The sequence below is a fragment of the Pavona decussata genome, unplaced genomic scaffold, assembly GCF_977016875.1.
Source record: "Pavona decussata unplaced genomic scaffold, jaPavDecu1.1 SCAFFOLD_300, whole genome shotgun sequence".
In the NCBI taxonomy this organism is placed as follows: domain Eukaryota; kingdom Metazoa; phylum Cnidaria; class Anthozoa; order Scleractinia; family Agariciidae; genus Pavona; species Pavona decussata.
In genome coordinates, this window is record NW_028145697.1 from 1,758,722 (window position 1) to 1,776,246 (window position 17,525).

General features: G+C 34.4%; 2 protein-coding genes across 3 annotated transcripts in view; both read right to left on the reverse strand.

Moving 5' to 3' along the window:
• Positions 1–17,525, reverse strand: part of LOC146454556 (uncharacterized) — a 69,896-nt gene that overhangs the window by 33,286 nt on the left and 19,085 nt on the right. Inside the window, exon 4 of one of the 2 annotated variants that reach the window (XM_085095292.1) lies at positions 302–448. In XM_085095292.1, the coding sequence (XP_084951418.1) occupies positions 302–448 (147 nt within the window). Of the gene's footprint in view, positions 1–301; positions 637–17,525 lie in introns of both variants that reach the window. The other variant, XM_085095291.1, reaches the window with a different exon arrangement.
• LOC146454557 (uncharacterized) overlaps positions 1–17,525 on the reverse strand; it is a 123,293-nt gene that overhangs the window by 25,589 nt on the left and 80,179 nt on the right. The window lies entirely within an intron of this gene.

A 17,525-nucleotide genomic window follows, 5' to 3' on the forward strand; every position in this document is an offset into this window, starting at 1 on the left:
AACATTACAAATTTGGTCCTAAGAGAGCTCCAAACTAACATTAGGCTTGATTTGGCTTTGAATTCCTATATCTTGGTAGTCCATTTAATTTTTTCAACAGGCATTCAGTTTGTACCTATGTTAAGCGATGAGAAGCCATGTACTTTCTGATCAATTCTTGGGCCATGTAGAAAAAGAAGGCCCATAACATCAAAAAACGACCAAGCACACTTGAACTAGTAGAAAAGCCATAAGGTTCATACGAAATTCTTCACTCCAACACGCCTTAAAGCACCGAAGGGTTTAATTAACTTATACTTACCAAACCACCATCTCTGTGAAGCGGAATATGAAAATCATACTTCGCCCTCCTTGATAAAGTTATTACCCAAACTTGCTGAACTTTCAGTGGAACACATGGATGTGCTGGACAGCTCAGTACTGCAAATCCAGTCAGCAAATAAAGTGCCTCAACGATAAAAGAAAAAGGTATATAATCTTGACTGGGATGTTGCAAAGGGCACCATCCTACAGTTCGGTTTCTGCCCTTGTATATATATGTTTCGTCCAACAAGTAATTTTCTTTTGGATAGCCTACAGAGCCCATTATAGAAGCACCAATTCGTCCTTGATTAAAGCCAACAGAATTTCTGAGACCTGCATGTAAAATGAAAGGACAGTTAAGCCACTGTGGAAAATGAAAGCTAAGAACTCTGGTGTTTAAAACCTGATTAACGTGATTTAAACAATTAAAAATGGCAATAGGACTGAGTGGAGTCCAATTCGGTCTGTTATTATAACCATTTTGAAATCACTGGTGATCCTTGTAATCTGATTGGCTCTCAACAGTTCAATTTATTCACGAATCGCACTATTTTGTTGTTGTTCTAAATTGCCTCCCTTTTTAAAATCCAGCTTTTTAAAACCGGGTTTCCTACAGTAAATAAATAAATATTTATAATATTGACAAAAAAATGTGTGATTTCAAAATGGTTGTAAAAAATTGGTAATTGAACTTTGTGTCGTGCAATTTTGGTCTGAAATCATACTACGCCCTTGTTCGATTTTGAAATCACGTGTATGATTTCAGACCAAATAACACTCCACTCAGTTCAATTACCATAATTAATCTTACAAGAGATTAATGTCACTGTTCCGGTAAGATTCGTGCTACGTGGAACTCTACCCCAACATAGAATTGACTAAAGTAATGACAACAGACATATTGACGTAAATAAGGGGGAAACACTGCTCGGCGATTGCGTGGCAGGCAACTTCTATTACGTGACCATTATAAGGCCTCACTTCCCTGGCACTTCCAGCTGCACCTAGGCCAACAACAGCAAAACACAACAACACACTGCAACAGCAGCACAGCTATGCCAGCAGCGCCACTCCAAGGAGAGTATTAGCAGGTCCCAAAACTAGAGTAACTGAAATGACCTCTAGTGCCTCACCTATCTCACCAGCGCTGCTGGGTCGGACTGGAATATTGGCAGGTCAATACAATTAAAACACGGTAAAAAATACTAGAGAACCTAGTTTCGGGAAGTTGCTGCGCAGACTTGACCGAAGCGCTACCAACGATTGGTGTCCCCAGTTTACTAATGACATGGCCTCCAAAGGGAGGGAGGGAGGAAAAAAATTTACACAGCTTAACAATGAGCAAACAGTTGCATAAGAAAAACCTTTTACGCAGCGTTTTGTACCTAGACAGTGTTCAATGCCTGAGCTAATTGCCAGGCCTGTACCATTTACATGCTAGACCTTACATCACAATAAAAGAGACATGAAGGGGGTATTCAGAAGATTTAAGCATTTAGAAAGGACGAAATAACTAGTATCCAGACAGAATTGCAACATACTAAGATAGAACTATAGATAAATGCCTAGACAAAGGTACATTACAGTACCAAGTTAAGAGACTAAAGTACAATACAAGCAATGCCCCACAGGGTGAAAAGCGTCACGTTCCATTAACTGCGTATTCCAATTTTGTTGTAAAACTCTTTTAACAAAATCGGACGACCGCTCAGCTGGAGTCGAATTCGTTTAATCACGATCACAGATAGAATAGGACCACACGAAGTCCTGTTACCAAATAAATCATAACTCCAACAGTTTAACTTTTTGGTGAATAAATAGAGGCCAACAGTCGAGTTAAGTTTCAAGATCGATTTAATTACAACGTGCGCAAATGATGTATACTGTCCAATTATACCAGGCATGACGCATACACTGTCCTATTAATGCTCAAATCATGGCTGCTGATAGCCAATTAGATTCGAGAATTTCGTTATAGTTATGATTGAAAGCTATGAGGTTTTCATCTCACTTGTTGAAAATGTTTTTTAAGGCAAATTTTAAGCTTATGGTAAGAAAGGTCTAAGTCAAAATTAAGGGACAATAATCTTTTTGAAGAAGCTTTATTGATTAGTCATTAAACTGGAATCAAAGTTCACGTTAATACAGGATTAGCTTAATCAAGTTTTCAACAACTGGGCCCAGAACAATTAAATATGGTGGCTAACACAGACAAGGAAGGTGTTACAAAATATGTCATTGAACAATCAAGTAACCATAAACTCAAAGAAATGGTTGTTGAACTTCATATCTTAATAGCGAAAACAGACAACAGGAATCTCCAAGCAAAATGACTGGGCAAACCTGTTAGGTGATACTTCTTAGTCTTTATGGTTACAATTTTAGGGCCCTCGTTCAATTCTTTGACTTTTGTTGCTGTGGTACCAGCGAAAGGAGACAAGGGAACGTGGTCAAGGCAAGTTTAGTTTACTTACCACACAAATGATATCGAATAAGTTGTACTGTGATACATATTAGACCTATGCCTGATGCGATTTTAAAAGAAATCTAAATAAGTTTTTATGTGACTTATTTAAGGTTAGTTTGTATATTTTTTATCGTAGATCCTAATATTTATTGTTACCTATTTTTATATCTTATTTTAAGGGATTTTTTATATAACTTGTTTCTATTTTTTTATTTTAGAGCGTCCCCCTGAAAACCACTTTTTTGTGGTGGAGGCCCAGTAGTTAGATATATGAGGGTATCAACCCACGTTTCAAAAAATGATAAAAAATCCCATACAAATCCTTATAAATCCAATTCTTGCATAAATTAACTAACACAGCCTTTGAATTCAACAATGAACTCCTGCAACGGAGACGTCAAAAACCTAAAAACCTAAAAACCTAAAAACCTAAAAACCTAAATTTAGCTTTTGACCTAAAACCTAAATTTAGCTTTTGACCTAAAACCTAAAAACATAAATCCTCGGTTTTTCAAAACTCCTGCAACAGAGACGCTAAATTTAGGTTTTTCATAAATGACACCAACTCACAAACAATCATCGATTAAATCCAACCAACTCATCAATCGCTGATTTGAATGATGAATACAATATTTTTGAACACCAATTTGGATAAAAAAATAATCATTATGGTTGTTGTGTGACTGGATGCCGTTACTGTCACGCGTGACGTTGTGTGACTTGTCAAGAAAATGGACAAAACCCTGAACGTGGGGTGCTCGGTTGGCTGTTTACTTGCCTGGCCCCAGCCAGGTCTTTTTCCCGCCGCTGACAAGGCGGCTGTCTCTTCCCAGTTTACCTCTGGGACAGAGGTTGAGTTCGGGAAAGAACTCTGAGCACCCTGCTGTAAACCAGTAGGGCCTGAGCGGGCTCACCCTGGAGGTACCGTCCACTGGAAGACATCCCACACTACTCAGTAATTCACCATCTGCACAAGCCGTTAAACAGGTTTCAGTCAGGGGCCAGCTGACACCACCCTAAAGCTTCACCAAAGTTTGTGAACTAATATAATAATGGCCCGATTACCTATATATTACACTCAGTTCTGAAATTTTTACACTTGTGGTGCTATTTTTCTGTATATTGCGTAATATTGCTTGATTTGGATTAACACGCATGCGCTTTCATGCACACAACCCAAAGCGGACTGGACACTAGTTTGTTTAACACACGTGTCGGCCATTTTGTTGCCATTTTGCGAAGAGGTTGTATTTTAATGTTTATGGCTCCTGTTTTGGGATTTTTGAACATTTATTTCTCCACTTTCATCGTTCTGATGTTTGTAGACGCTTTTTGAGGTAAGAATATCATTTATCTTGCACACAACAATAGATTTTTTTATTGAATCGACTCGCTATCGAATACTCGTGAAACCGTGAAATGATTTTACACATCGACTAAATCCTTGATTGGAATCCAAGAATTGAATTCATCACTGTATCCTTTCCACTTTACCAAAGCTTGTTTCTTCTTGTAATCTCTCCTAATAACTTTATCGATTCTGAATAACTCCTGTTCAGCTTTCAATAATTCCGGTTCATAAAAGCTACCTTTTATCTGTTCGTTGTTAAGATCTTTCAGTTTGTATGTGATTGGATTAGTGTATTGTATTTTATCGATAAAGAAAACCTCTTCTGTGAAATTGGGTGTATAACCCCGATCGAACACTTTTCTTTTGTACTTTGATATTCGAACCTTGTCACCAATTCGGAATTTTGGCTTGTTTGATACTGGTTTCAAATTGCCAAATAGATTGAAGTAAACAGTTCCTTCATTCTTTTTCTTAGATGCCTCTGTCGGTGTCATTTTTATTGAACTGTGTTTAGTGTTATTATACTGCTTCAATATTTTAGGCAAAATATCCAGATACATTGTATTGCCTTGGGCAGTGAATCGTTTCCACATTTTATTTTTAATCGTCCGGTTCCACCTTTCCACCACTGAGGATTTTTCTTCATTTTCAGTCGAATACAGTTTAATGTTATGTTTATTGAGCAAGTCTTTGAAATGTTTGTTGTAGAACTCTGAGCCTTTATCAGTCCACAGATACTTTGGTTTTCGACCCTCTTTGAATATGCTTTGAAATGCTTTCGTTATGGTCTCACCTTTTTTATCTTTTAATGGAACAATCCAGCCGTATTTACTAAAAACATCTATAGTCGTGAGAAGATACCTATTACCTTTATTCCATTTACTGAATTGTTGCATTTCAACAAGATCAGCAGCCCATATTTCATCAATATTATTTACAATAACACGCCGCCGAGTAAAGTTACGTCTTATGGGTTTATGCAGCTCATTAGCTAATTCTTCTTGCCAGTTTTCCTCTTTACCCGACGGCTTTTGACGTTTTTTGGAACCCCAAGACCCAGTTTCTGTTTTGTATTTATTGTATTTCTTGCCAACCAATGTCCCCATTGTCGTTCGGAATATGGAACAGCATCCAATGACTTTACCATCTTTTTGTCAGCTTTTAATTTACATTTTTTATCATCTTTGCAGACTGAATAATCAACATCATGTTGCATGGCTATTGCATCTGTTTTGCCTGTTGGTTTATCATATATTTCCAATATTTGTCCAGTTTTGGGGTTATATTTGACTTGATTTTCCAAATCATTGTATGGACCAGTGTATTTGTGTCCAGGTAATACCCATCCAGATTTTGGACGCGGTAATTTACCAATCATTTTGTGTATATCAATTGATCCACCACTTTTGGGACGACCCTTCATGCCTCTTTCATATTCATCCCAATTTGGTGGGTGCCAACCAATTGCATCATAACTTGAGCATTTCGGTGTGTTGTGAAATTTGCTCCCAATTTTTACCATGCTTTCACATGGATAATTTTTGTATTTTTCTAATGTCTTTTTTCCAGCCTTGCCAGACCAAAATTGACTCGACAATATACCAGTATCTGTGCTAAATGCACTTTTGGCAATGTCACCGGATTTGTATCTATCAAAGACTTCCTTTGTTGATGGAATTAATGTTCCAACAACATCCATCGACTTCGATGCAACCTTACCTGGTGTGCCAAATTGTTCTAAAATTGTATCTAAATTACCACCATCAAGTTCTTTTCGGTCAGTTTTGTACCTTCTTTTTGGCCTTACTTTGGTTGATAATTTATCAAACATCTCTGATCCAGTCTTTTGAACAAAAGGTGTTGCTTTAGAGATAGCATAATCAATAGCTTTTTTCTGCAATTTAGGGTTTCTAAGTGCTTCAGAACCATAATATCGACCCATTTCAACTGCTTTCTTTCCCATCCATGGTAATGCATGTTGAATTAACATATCAGCACCAGTTGATGCTAAAGTATCCATTATGCCCCCCCCTTCAGAGGGGCTATTTAGTTTCCCTGTTTTTTAACAAATTTGGTTTTAGTTATCCCACATTCAGCACATGTACAGAAGAACATAAGCCGACCATTTTTGGCTTGCTTGTAACCTGAAGGCTGAACACATTCTGTTTCTTTTCTCTGTTTAACACAATATGATTTCACCATTTTATATCACTATATTAGATTAATTATCATCAGAGTCAGACTCAGAATCTGTTACCAATGTACACCATAAACATAATTTTCCTGAAAATTCTGTGTATTCATCACACTCTTCACAATATCTTATATCAACCATTATACAAACTAATTAGATAATTTTTTAAAATATTGGATTATAAAATTATGATTGACACTTTGATTGTTCATGTCAAAATGTGCATTGTGGATTGTTTTCAATATACTTGTACCCTTTTGTCTCTCAAATAAATAATACAAACACCAATAGCCACATAATACTGAATCTCTTTCCTGGATTTCATCACCTGAATACATTAATCGTTTGCCACTTGTTGACATGAATTGCATAATTTCTTTTGGCATAATTAACCCAAAACTATCAAAATATTCTACATATTTGTCTCCGTTTCGATACGCAACCCAATGTGTACCTGGCCCAATCTGTGAATCCAGGTTAATGATACCAACTTCATCTTTTTTCATCTTTTGTGGTAGATTATCTCTGCTGTAAATGCCTCTGAAGTGTTTTATTTTGAGTTTTTTGACCCAGTCAATGAGTTTAAAGTTACTGAGTGGTTTATTTATGAATTTCACAGAATGTCTCCGATTAATGGAATCCCCTTGAATGGACTGTTTTTGCCTAACAACAGACCTTTTCCTTTTTTGGTTTTTTTTTTCCCTTTACCATACTGATCCCATGTACCGAAAAATGGAGGCGGTCTATAATTAAGTGGTAGGACCAAACCACCATCTTTTTTGGTTGTGTTTGGAACAAAAACTGGGACCGATCTTCTGGATCTACTTCTATCCACCTGCAAGCCTTTACCCATTAATGCATTCAAAACCATTGGAATGCCAATTGAAGCCAATAATGTCCCCAAAAAACCTCCTGATTGTGTCTTAGTTGGTTTAATTACAATCTGTCCACCAGTATGTATTGCATTGACAATTTGCTTCTTTTGTGCTTCAGTGAGCCAATCTTTGTATTTTATTAATTGATCAATTTTATTTTGAGGAATGAGGAAACCACCAGCTTGTCCTCTATTAAATATTTTATTGACTCCGACATTTGCAAGCCCAGAAAGTGCTCCAGTAGCTAATGGTCCAACTGCTTTCGTTGCCATTGGTAGTAATTTTGTGCCAATTTTGAATAATGATGACCAAAGACTGCCTCCTTGTTGTACAGCTTTTCGTATCTGTGTTTTGCTTATTTTAATATCTGCTCCAGTTTTGTTTTGCATTGCCTTTTTCAGCCTATTTATTTGTGTTTTGGTTAACATCAGCTGATCCGGTCCAGTTAATTCAGAATTTGATAATCTTATTGTTATTGCTGAATTGTTTTTTAATGCTTTTGCTAGTCTATCTTTTTGCCCAATTGATAGTGTTACTCCATGTGAATGATAAGTTGTCATATCTTTTATATAACTAACGTTACATTAATTATCGAAACAATAGTTTGCCATCTTTTTGAATGAGCTCCGCGTCTTGCTCGTATAATGTCAATGCATAAACTGAATATGCAGTTGTAGTTGTACCAGATAATTCATAATGAAATGTCAGCTTTGTGGTACCATCTTTGATATCCATTTTTTGTTTTGTTAAATCGAAATACAAGAATGGAAATAGTGTTTTGAAGTTATTGATATTCAACAAAGTCCCCTGACTGTATTCATTATTTGCATGCACATATTTGAGGACATCTCTGTAAACTCGAGTCAAATCAGCCTCTGGAGTGTAATGTACATCAGGATATTCATTGCCATTAGCCACAGATAAATGACAATTTAGCAATGTTCTGGGATCTGTTGATACACTAAATGTATTGTACAAAAATGGATTTACTGTTTGTGCAGCAAGATTTGCATCATTGATAATGAAAACAAATACATGCCTTGGTTTTGAAATCCCACTTGTTATCTGAAAATTACCACTTCTTTGTGTTGAAGAATTACTTCTCTCAATATTTTCTCGCAAATAAACCCATTTATGTGGCTTCAAAAACTGACTCATATACAGTGATTGTCCTTCTGAATTGAAAGTGATTCTTGGTACAATCAACTCCATTCTGGTAATAATTACACGACAATCAGCCCCAGCTTGCCATATTAGAATAGTATCAGATTCAATCTGCAAATTTAATTCCAATCTTGTTGATGGCAATAACTCATCCATCAATGCTTCAAAGAATGAGTATCGATTCAATGGTATTTCTGTATTGACAACAACTGATAGACCCAAAAGTGCTTTTCTTACAGCAAATCCTTTATTGTAGTTATCTTCAGCCGATCGTTCTTCAGCGTGTCGTTTTGTATCCAGATAGAAAAACTCATTTGTTGCTGTCGATTGAGCATATCCTGGACTATATTCCAATAGATTCTTGATATTAACACAATGATTTGCATCATTACAATCATATACCATTTTACCATTCAATCTTACATCGAAATCATGTATAAGACTGTGTGAACCATTAACAATATCATTATGGTCTTCAGCTGCTATATTTGCATTCTGCATTGTTTGGACTTTAAAACCAACTGATATTCTTGCATTATACCAATCAAATGGGGTCACTTCTCCTGTGTTGTCAACAACAAAACGATAACCATCTTTCTTTTGTGACCTATTATTTCCTGGATTACCAGTATTCAATGGTGTCTCCAATTGGAAGAAGACATCTTCATATCTCTCAATGTATTTTGGATTTCTGAATGATTTCATTTATACAGATATGTTACATTATTTTCATTTCCTCCTTCTTTTGAGTTTTCCACCGGATATCATCCTATTAACTCTCTCAGCTATTTGAAAATCAGTCAGTGGCTGCTCCATTTTTGGTTGGCTCATTGTCACTGATTTTGTTTTGGAAGGTTGTTTTTTGCTCAATAATTGAATTATTTTATCACCTGCTTTATTACCAGCAAACTCACCAGTTTTGGTGACTGCTTTTTCAGCTGCAGTTTTGGCTCCTTTTTTAGCTAATTCTTTTGCTGTTTTTCCGAAAAGTTTTGATCCAACTGATCTGAAAACATCCATAATTCCTTCACCATGGATATGTTTCATCGCATAACGACCCAATTCTGGGTCAAAACGTGGCTTAAATTCACTTTGTCGTACCATATATTGATATATTATATTAAACTAGACCTGAGAATCAAGCTCATGAACCAGTCAATGCCATTCAAGTCAATTGGCCGACCCAAAGCGTCAGTCACTGTTATCCCCATTTCTGAAATAATTGATTTGGAAACTGGGCTGTATAATGCTCTTTTTGGCTCAAAAGTAAATGGATAACTCCTTGTTAAATTGTCAGTGGGTATCATTATCAGTGTATTTGTGAATCGTCCATCACTGAGGCTATCAGTTATTATATCACAATTAATGTCTAAAACGTCAATATCATTGGTAATATTTGGCAATTTTGTCCCATGTTCAGTTTGGTTAATTAAATTTGGTTCAAATCCAATAAGTGCTCCAAAATTAGAGTTTCTAATATCAAGCTGCCATTGGTTGTCCAGCTCAATGACAACTCTATATGATGAAAGCACAAAATATAGATTGATGCCCTTGCTGGAAGATGGTTTATCTCCATTTTGAATTATTGATTGAGTGATATAATCATCAAGATCATCATATGAATACATTCCATCAACAAATGTGATTGTCTTCCAATTTATACCATTATCTGGGCTGTATTTTATTGTATTATTGTTGTATCCTGCATTGACATTATGCCACGAGTATGTCATTGAAACTCGATCAACAGCTAGCTCATGTCTCATTGTTGTGTCAAGCTTCAATGGTGGATCAAATTTGATAATAAAGTCTTCAGGCCGACTTCGACCTATTTTTTGACGGTTAACAGATGAAATATGTATCGCTCTTTCTTGCATATATTATTTGATTATATATTATGCAAGAATAATCCGCGTCCTAGCGAATTATATATTGTTGCAATAAATCAATGAGTTGTTTGTTGTTTATCAAGCCAAGTTGATTCAATTTATGGGCTATTTGTGAAAATTCCTCTTTGACTCCATTATTGCCAGCCAAAATGGATCCACCAAGCAATTCCATTCTGTCAATCAAATCATTAGCATCATTGAAATAAACAACACCAGAGCCCAATTTCTTGAATTTTTTGCTGTATTTCTTCTTTGGTTGCGTATAACCAGAACCTTTTTTGATGGTTTTCATTCCTTCTGGGATTATTTTAATGCGCCCTTTGTATTTTTGCAATAATTTTATATCTTCATCTATTTTATCAATTTTGTCTTTATTCTTGGTCTTTCCTTGGCCCTTGGATAAAGGACCCTTCTTTGTTCCAAGTTTTTTCAACATTTTGCCAATATTAGCATCGTAATCCTTGATGTCAATATCTCCTTGCATAGAAGCTTGGAGAACAGAACTCGGAGGTGCAAGATCGTATTGCATCAATTTTTGGATTTCATCAATATCAAAACCAGCATCCAAATTTGATTCAACATCAGGTGACATCATTAATGGTTTATAGCCAATTGGTAGCTTTGCTTCTGGTGATTGTGTTTCTGGTTGATAAGTTAACATAGCAATGTCTTCCAAACCTGAAGTTAACGCTTTTTGGTTTTTCTCCAATTGTTCAATCAGTTTGTCTTGTTTTTCATCAATTGTTTGTTTTGTTTCCTCTTGAGCTTTAATAATTGGTTTGAAAGTTTCTGATAAACCTTGTTGTAAATCTTGTTTATCATGCTTGTACTCCTTCAATGTATCTCTAACTTGTTTGGTTATTGTTCCAGCCTTAATCTTGGCTTCAGATAATTGTTTTAATCTTTGTAAATCCATTATATTATTAACTTATATAATGTATTGATATACATGGAAATCCCAAATTATGATAGACATGATAAAAACACTAATTTCAAAAGATTGTATGGTTACATGCCAAGTGACACGTTTCGGATGTTAATATGTGGTAATTCAGGATCTGGAAAGACAAATTTATTGTACCATATGCTGATGAAACCACTTTTGTATTATGATAGAATACATTTATATGCCAAAAATTTGGAGCAACAAAAATACAAGGATATGCTACAAACATTGACTGATATATCAAATAGTGTCGGGTATAATGTCCTTGTTTGTAGCAATGATGATATAATTCCAGTGGAGGAATTGAAGGATGAAGATGCCCAGAAGATAGTAATATTTGATGACTTTATTTGTGAAAAAAACCAGAAACCATTGATTGATTATTTTATTCGTGGCAGACACAAGAACTGCTCTGTTATTTATCTGAGCCAATCGTTCTACAAAACACCAAAAGATATTCGACTCAATTGCTCTCATTTCTGTGTCTATGACTTTCCTAGCAGCAATGAAAGAGGTCTGATATCCCGTGAGTTGGGTGTCGAAAAGGATAAATACATTAAAGCAACCAAAGAGCCATTTTCATTTCTATATGTTGATAAGCCCATGAAGAGAATTAACAGGAATTTTTATGGAACAATATAACCAAATGATATAAATGGGAATATTCAACGAACATAGTTCATCGTCTTCTTTCACAACGGTTCCTCTTCAAGGAGCTGCTGGGCCTCAAGGAATAGGGTTTAAATTAACCCCAAATGGAAATTATGATATACAAAACAAAAAACTTGTTAATGTTAAACAAGGAGCTGATCCCAATGATGTTGTCACAAAGAGCCAAATACAATTGTTGGATAATGCTCCTGGTGATGTGCGAGCTAATAAAGCAGTAATTTACAGCAACAGTGGAAGTGTTCATACCAATAGTATTTATCTACAAGACACGCCAGACGGTGCTGGCAGCTTCAATGATGTTCGATTATTGACTGAGCATCAGTCTTATGAAAACATTCATCTTAATATACCAGATTTGAAAAACTTTGATGGCCATGGTGGACGAGCTAAAAGTGAAATAATGGTTACATCAACAGAACAACATATTACTGGACGGAAAACATTTTTTGATATTAGTGTTTTAAAACCCGATAATAACGATCAAGCGGCGAATAAAAAATATGTCGATGATGAGATTAAAAAAATACCATCACCTGATTTGTCTACATATTTGAAAAAAGATGGCACTGTTGAAATGACTGGAAATCTGGATATGGGTAATCAACAAATTACTAATCTTGGAGCCAATATACAAAATACATATGATGTTGTTAATTTAGGTTTCTGTGATACTAAATATTTACAAAAAGTCTCCAATAGTGACCTCGATATGGACAATCATAAAATCAAAGATATGGCTCAACCAATTGATGATAACGATGCTGTTAATAAACACTACGTTGATCATAACTTTCTCAACAGGTTAACACCCAATGCTCTTGGTGGTGAATTAGATATGAGAGGTCATAAAATAATCGTTCTTGGAAATCCTTCCAATCCCAATGATGCTTCCACTAAAGCATATGTTGATACAGAAATAGCTAAAATACCATCTGTTGGAAGTGATTTGAGTGTATATTTGAAAAAAGATGGAAGTGTTGCAATGACTGGAAACCTTGATATGAATAATAAACAAATCAAAGATATGGCTCAACCAACTGATGATAATGATGCTACTACCAAAAAATATTTTGATGACAAATTGGAGCAAAGTCATCTTGTCAGCAGCCATAAAACAAATGAATTCAAATATCTTACAGATATCGATGAAAGCAGTTCAGAATACAATATCATAGTGTATGGAATAGCTGCTTTCAATCAATCCCCGCATCAGAATAAAAAAGCTTATGATATCACATTGATTAAAGACAGTGGAAGTAATGATTACAGATCAAGGATAGGTTTCAATATTTATACTCTTGCTATTGGAACATACACAATTGTGTTTGAATTCTACCCACCAGAAATGACTAATATTCAATTATCATGTACTGCTTCTGAAGCATACATCCACAAAGCTGTACAGCGTGATTTCACTGCTTATAGCAAGCTATTGGTTCAATTCAATAACAACAGCAAACAAACTCCAAATTACATCTATTTGACGATGCATGGAACAGCTACAGCGACTCCAGTACAATGTCATCTGGTTGTTTACGGTGTCAAAGATTGGTCAGATAGCGTTTATCCAGGAGTGTATGACGGCTTGGACAATGTAATGTTTGAATATAAAAATGGAGATATGGAGATGAAAGTCAATATGGATATGAATAATAAGATTATTTCTGGTTTATTAAATCCGATATTTGATTCTGAAGCAATGAATTTGGGTTATTTTACCAACTTATTCAAAACGAAATACACTGGAACTATTGCCAGTGGTGTTTTCCAAAGAACAAATCCAACAAATAATTTTCAAATCGCTGCTGATGGAAATAACTTTTTCAATCTATACTCCATTGTTTTCCAAAGCAATCAACAAGTTGCAAATGCACAAATTTTGATAAATGGGAAAAAACAAGGTGAAACAACCAACACTGACACATACCACAGAATCGGGAACATAATAAGTGGAAGCAATACATTTGATTTGCCCAAATCAAGAAAATTTGTCAGTATTGATTCTATGTCAATATTGGATAATATTGGAGCAGGAACTGCTGTTAATGGAACTTTTGAATTGAAAGTATTATACTCTGATTATTTTGAAAGATATCATGCTGTCAATAAAAGTTGGTTGTCAAATATTGAAACTTCAAGTGTTGTTAACGGCAACATAAAAAATGGAGTTTTTGAAAATGTTCATGGTTTCAATTTTGGAACATTAGGCCCGGTTAAAATAAAAAATATTGTAATTAATACAAAAAATCAATACCAAGTTTCTTTTGTCGCCATTGCTAACAGTAAAACTTTATTTTCCCATTTAATACAATTTAATATGAAGATTGGGAGAAATTTTGTAACTATAAATACAACAATCAAACCCATGATAATTCAAATGGGGATTTATAAAAGAAGACCAGGGTTTACTTCTCCAACTATAAACCAAGAAGTCACAGGAACTTTTGAAATTTATTTATCAACACTATTAATATAATGCCATACGTTGAAGATGAAAATGGAAACCATATTCTTGATGAAAATGGAGATAAAATAGAATACACAGTAACTTATGACAACTTAGAAGATGGATACAAACACAGAGAATCTATCCATGTGAATGATGATGGTCATTTGAATACAGAAAACAGACATTTGGTGATAAAAGATGGAGTTAATTCAAATCATGCAATTTCACTCCAACAATTAATTAACAACAATGAGGACATCATCAAACCATATATTGAAACACAAATACAACAAGCTCTGGCTCAGTTTAAAGCTCAACAAGCTCAGGAAGCTGTAACGTTTCTCAACAATCAAGTTGCAATGAGAATAGGAAGAAAAAGTGGTACAATACCAAAAACAAATTACAAGTGGATAAAATTATTGAGTAAAGATGACATTAAAGGAATCAATACATTGCAAGAAATCATTGTGACAAACACATATATCAGGAGAAATGACAGATATCATCATTCCAAATCCGATTTGGTGTCATCATCATTTGATCAATTGGAATTCTTCTTTGATGTGTCATTTGAAAACTATTATTGCTACTTCAACAATCATCCATCTGATTGGACAATGAAGTATTTTGTCGAATATATTAGGATACAATTACCTGACAATAATGTCCACTAGGTCGTGGACTCCGTTACTTTATTTTATAAAAATATTGTAATCAAATTGTATAATGAAAGAATTGTCAGAATTGCAAGAACACATTCGAACATCGATGATAGATTTTCACCGTAAATTGAGTCTTCCAATATTACCCAGACAGGAATGCATGATAAAAAGTATCGTAATATTCACATATTTGTATGAAAAACATTACAACACAGGTTTACCTGATGAAGTTTACAAAGAGTTAATTCATGATGGAATCGGATTAATTGGTCCTGGAGATGGATGGTTAACAGCTATTCTCCATCGATTATTTGGTTGGCAACCATATATCAGGTCTCATGGAATACTACATGATGCTTATGGCCAATTTTACAACAGATATCATCGTGACAAAGGATACATGTACACCATTAATGAGAAAAAAACATATCCTTGGATGAAAAAATGCATGTTTTTGGGTCAAATAACTGGTCTCTATTATTGCATCAAAAATAAGATAACCATATAATATATGCAAAAGAAGAAATTAATAATTGATTTCAATCATATTTCAAATCGATTATCAACAGAAGAAATTGATGAATTGAAAGCTTATTACATGACATATCACAAAAAGATGTGGATGTACAAAAGTGCATACAAAAGATTCAAAAAATGGGAATTCGCTGGTAATATTTCATCCATTGTATTTGCAACTGGTGGTATTGCATCATCGGTTGCAACCAGTGGAGCTTCATTATTGGCAATATCATCGGTGTCTGTCATAATTCAAGCTTATATGAAGCATAAAAAAGTTGAAATCAAACTTTATCAATGCCAATATGCTTTTCAAACTTACGGACATTTATTAAATGAAATAAAAGAAATAATGAGAAGTGGACATTTTGATAGAGATGATTTGACAAACAAGCTTACTCAAAATGATGATTTCATTTTGGATAATTCGCCGATTGTCGATAAATGGGGTGACAAATATGATAAAAAATATCAGATATTCACTTATGTTTGATTAATAATGTGCATGATTTGGGGGCCAATAATGTCCATAATTTTATCCCAATAAACATTGTATAATTTCATTGTTTTTTTGGATTTTGTCAACTCAATTTGGGAAGAATCAATTTTCATTAATTGCAATATTCTATGCAAAAGATATTTCAAACTGATTATTCTCTTTCTTTTACCATTGATTTGTGGCAGTATTTTGTTTATTTCAACGAATATTTTATGAATTTTGAAATTGGTTGAACAACTGATTTCAATTTTGTTTTTCAAAATAATTTTATCTAATGTATGCGACAAATGGTATTTTCTATTATACACTGTTTTCTTGTATATTTTGAACAAATTGGCATGAAAATTGATATATTCTGTTTTGTATTCTTCACCAACAACCTGTCCACAAGCAACACACGTTAATTGACATTCCATGTTTTTCAAATTCTGTGATCCACAACAATCAGGCATTGATTGTTGTGTTTCAACTTTGGATTCATCATGATATCCACAAAATTCACATTCATCTTTGCAATGCAGGAATTGGCACAGAGATGATTCCACCTGCTTGGAAACATCTTTTGGTTTTTTCAAAATGGATTTCATTTTTGTATAAATATAGTATATAATATAATTACACAAAAATGTTTTCAAAAATATTGAAACCACAAAAGATGATACAAAGTCTCGAAATCAAATATTTGACAAAAAACAAATAAAAACCAAGTTTTGTCACAAGTTTTTGTTGCAATGTTTTGATCACAAGTTGATACTATCATTGGATAGCATAATGACCATAGGCCAATGAGTGTATTCCATCAGGATACAAATATCGTTTATCATCAAAACATGACAACGATGTCTTGTTGATGGTGTAACTACCAAGTTCATGATGGTTACTTCTGATTGTTTTCATTTGGTGAAATAATTGTTTCTCATTGAACAACACATCTTTGTAATCAAAATGTTGAATATCATTTTTGATGACATTCTTTTTGATTCCTTTGGCTGTTTTTCCACCATTGTTGTTTTCTTTGATATATGAATACATTTTGGATCTCAATCCCACAAATTCAGTAATGGGTACACCAGCGGCTTCATCTTTGAATTTTCCAATAACTTTTTTATTTGTGGAGTCATAAAATTGATGATTTGATGGATAATCCGAGTTATCAAACATTTCTTTTTTATTCCAAAAATCTTGATACACATCTTCGGCTTCAATTTCATATGTCAAACTGTCTGTATCCGTAAACAGTAACTTAGCTTTGTTACCATATTTGTTTTTAACGAAATTGTAATGGAAATCGTACATCAATGTTTTGCTCAAATCAAGGATACACATACCAACATAGGCTGGTCTGTTGAGTGTCAATGATTCCTTTATTTTATGGACTGCAACCAAGTTTTCATTAAAGATTTTGCTATTGATGAATGTTGGTTTGGAAGTCATTTTCAATAATTGTTTCTCATTAGTCACCAGTTTAATGTCTTCCCGTTTTCTGATATTCTCCATTGTTTTACCGAAGACACTATTGTTCATCAGTTTGAAAAAAT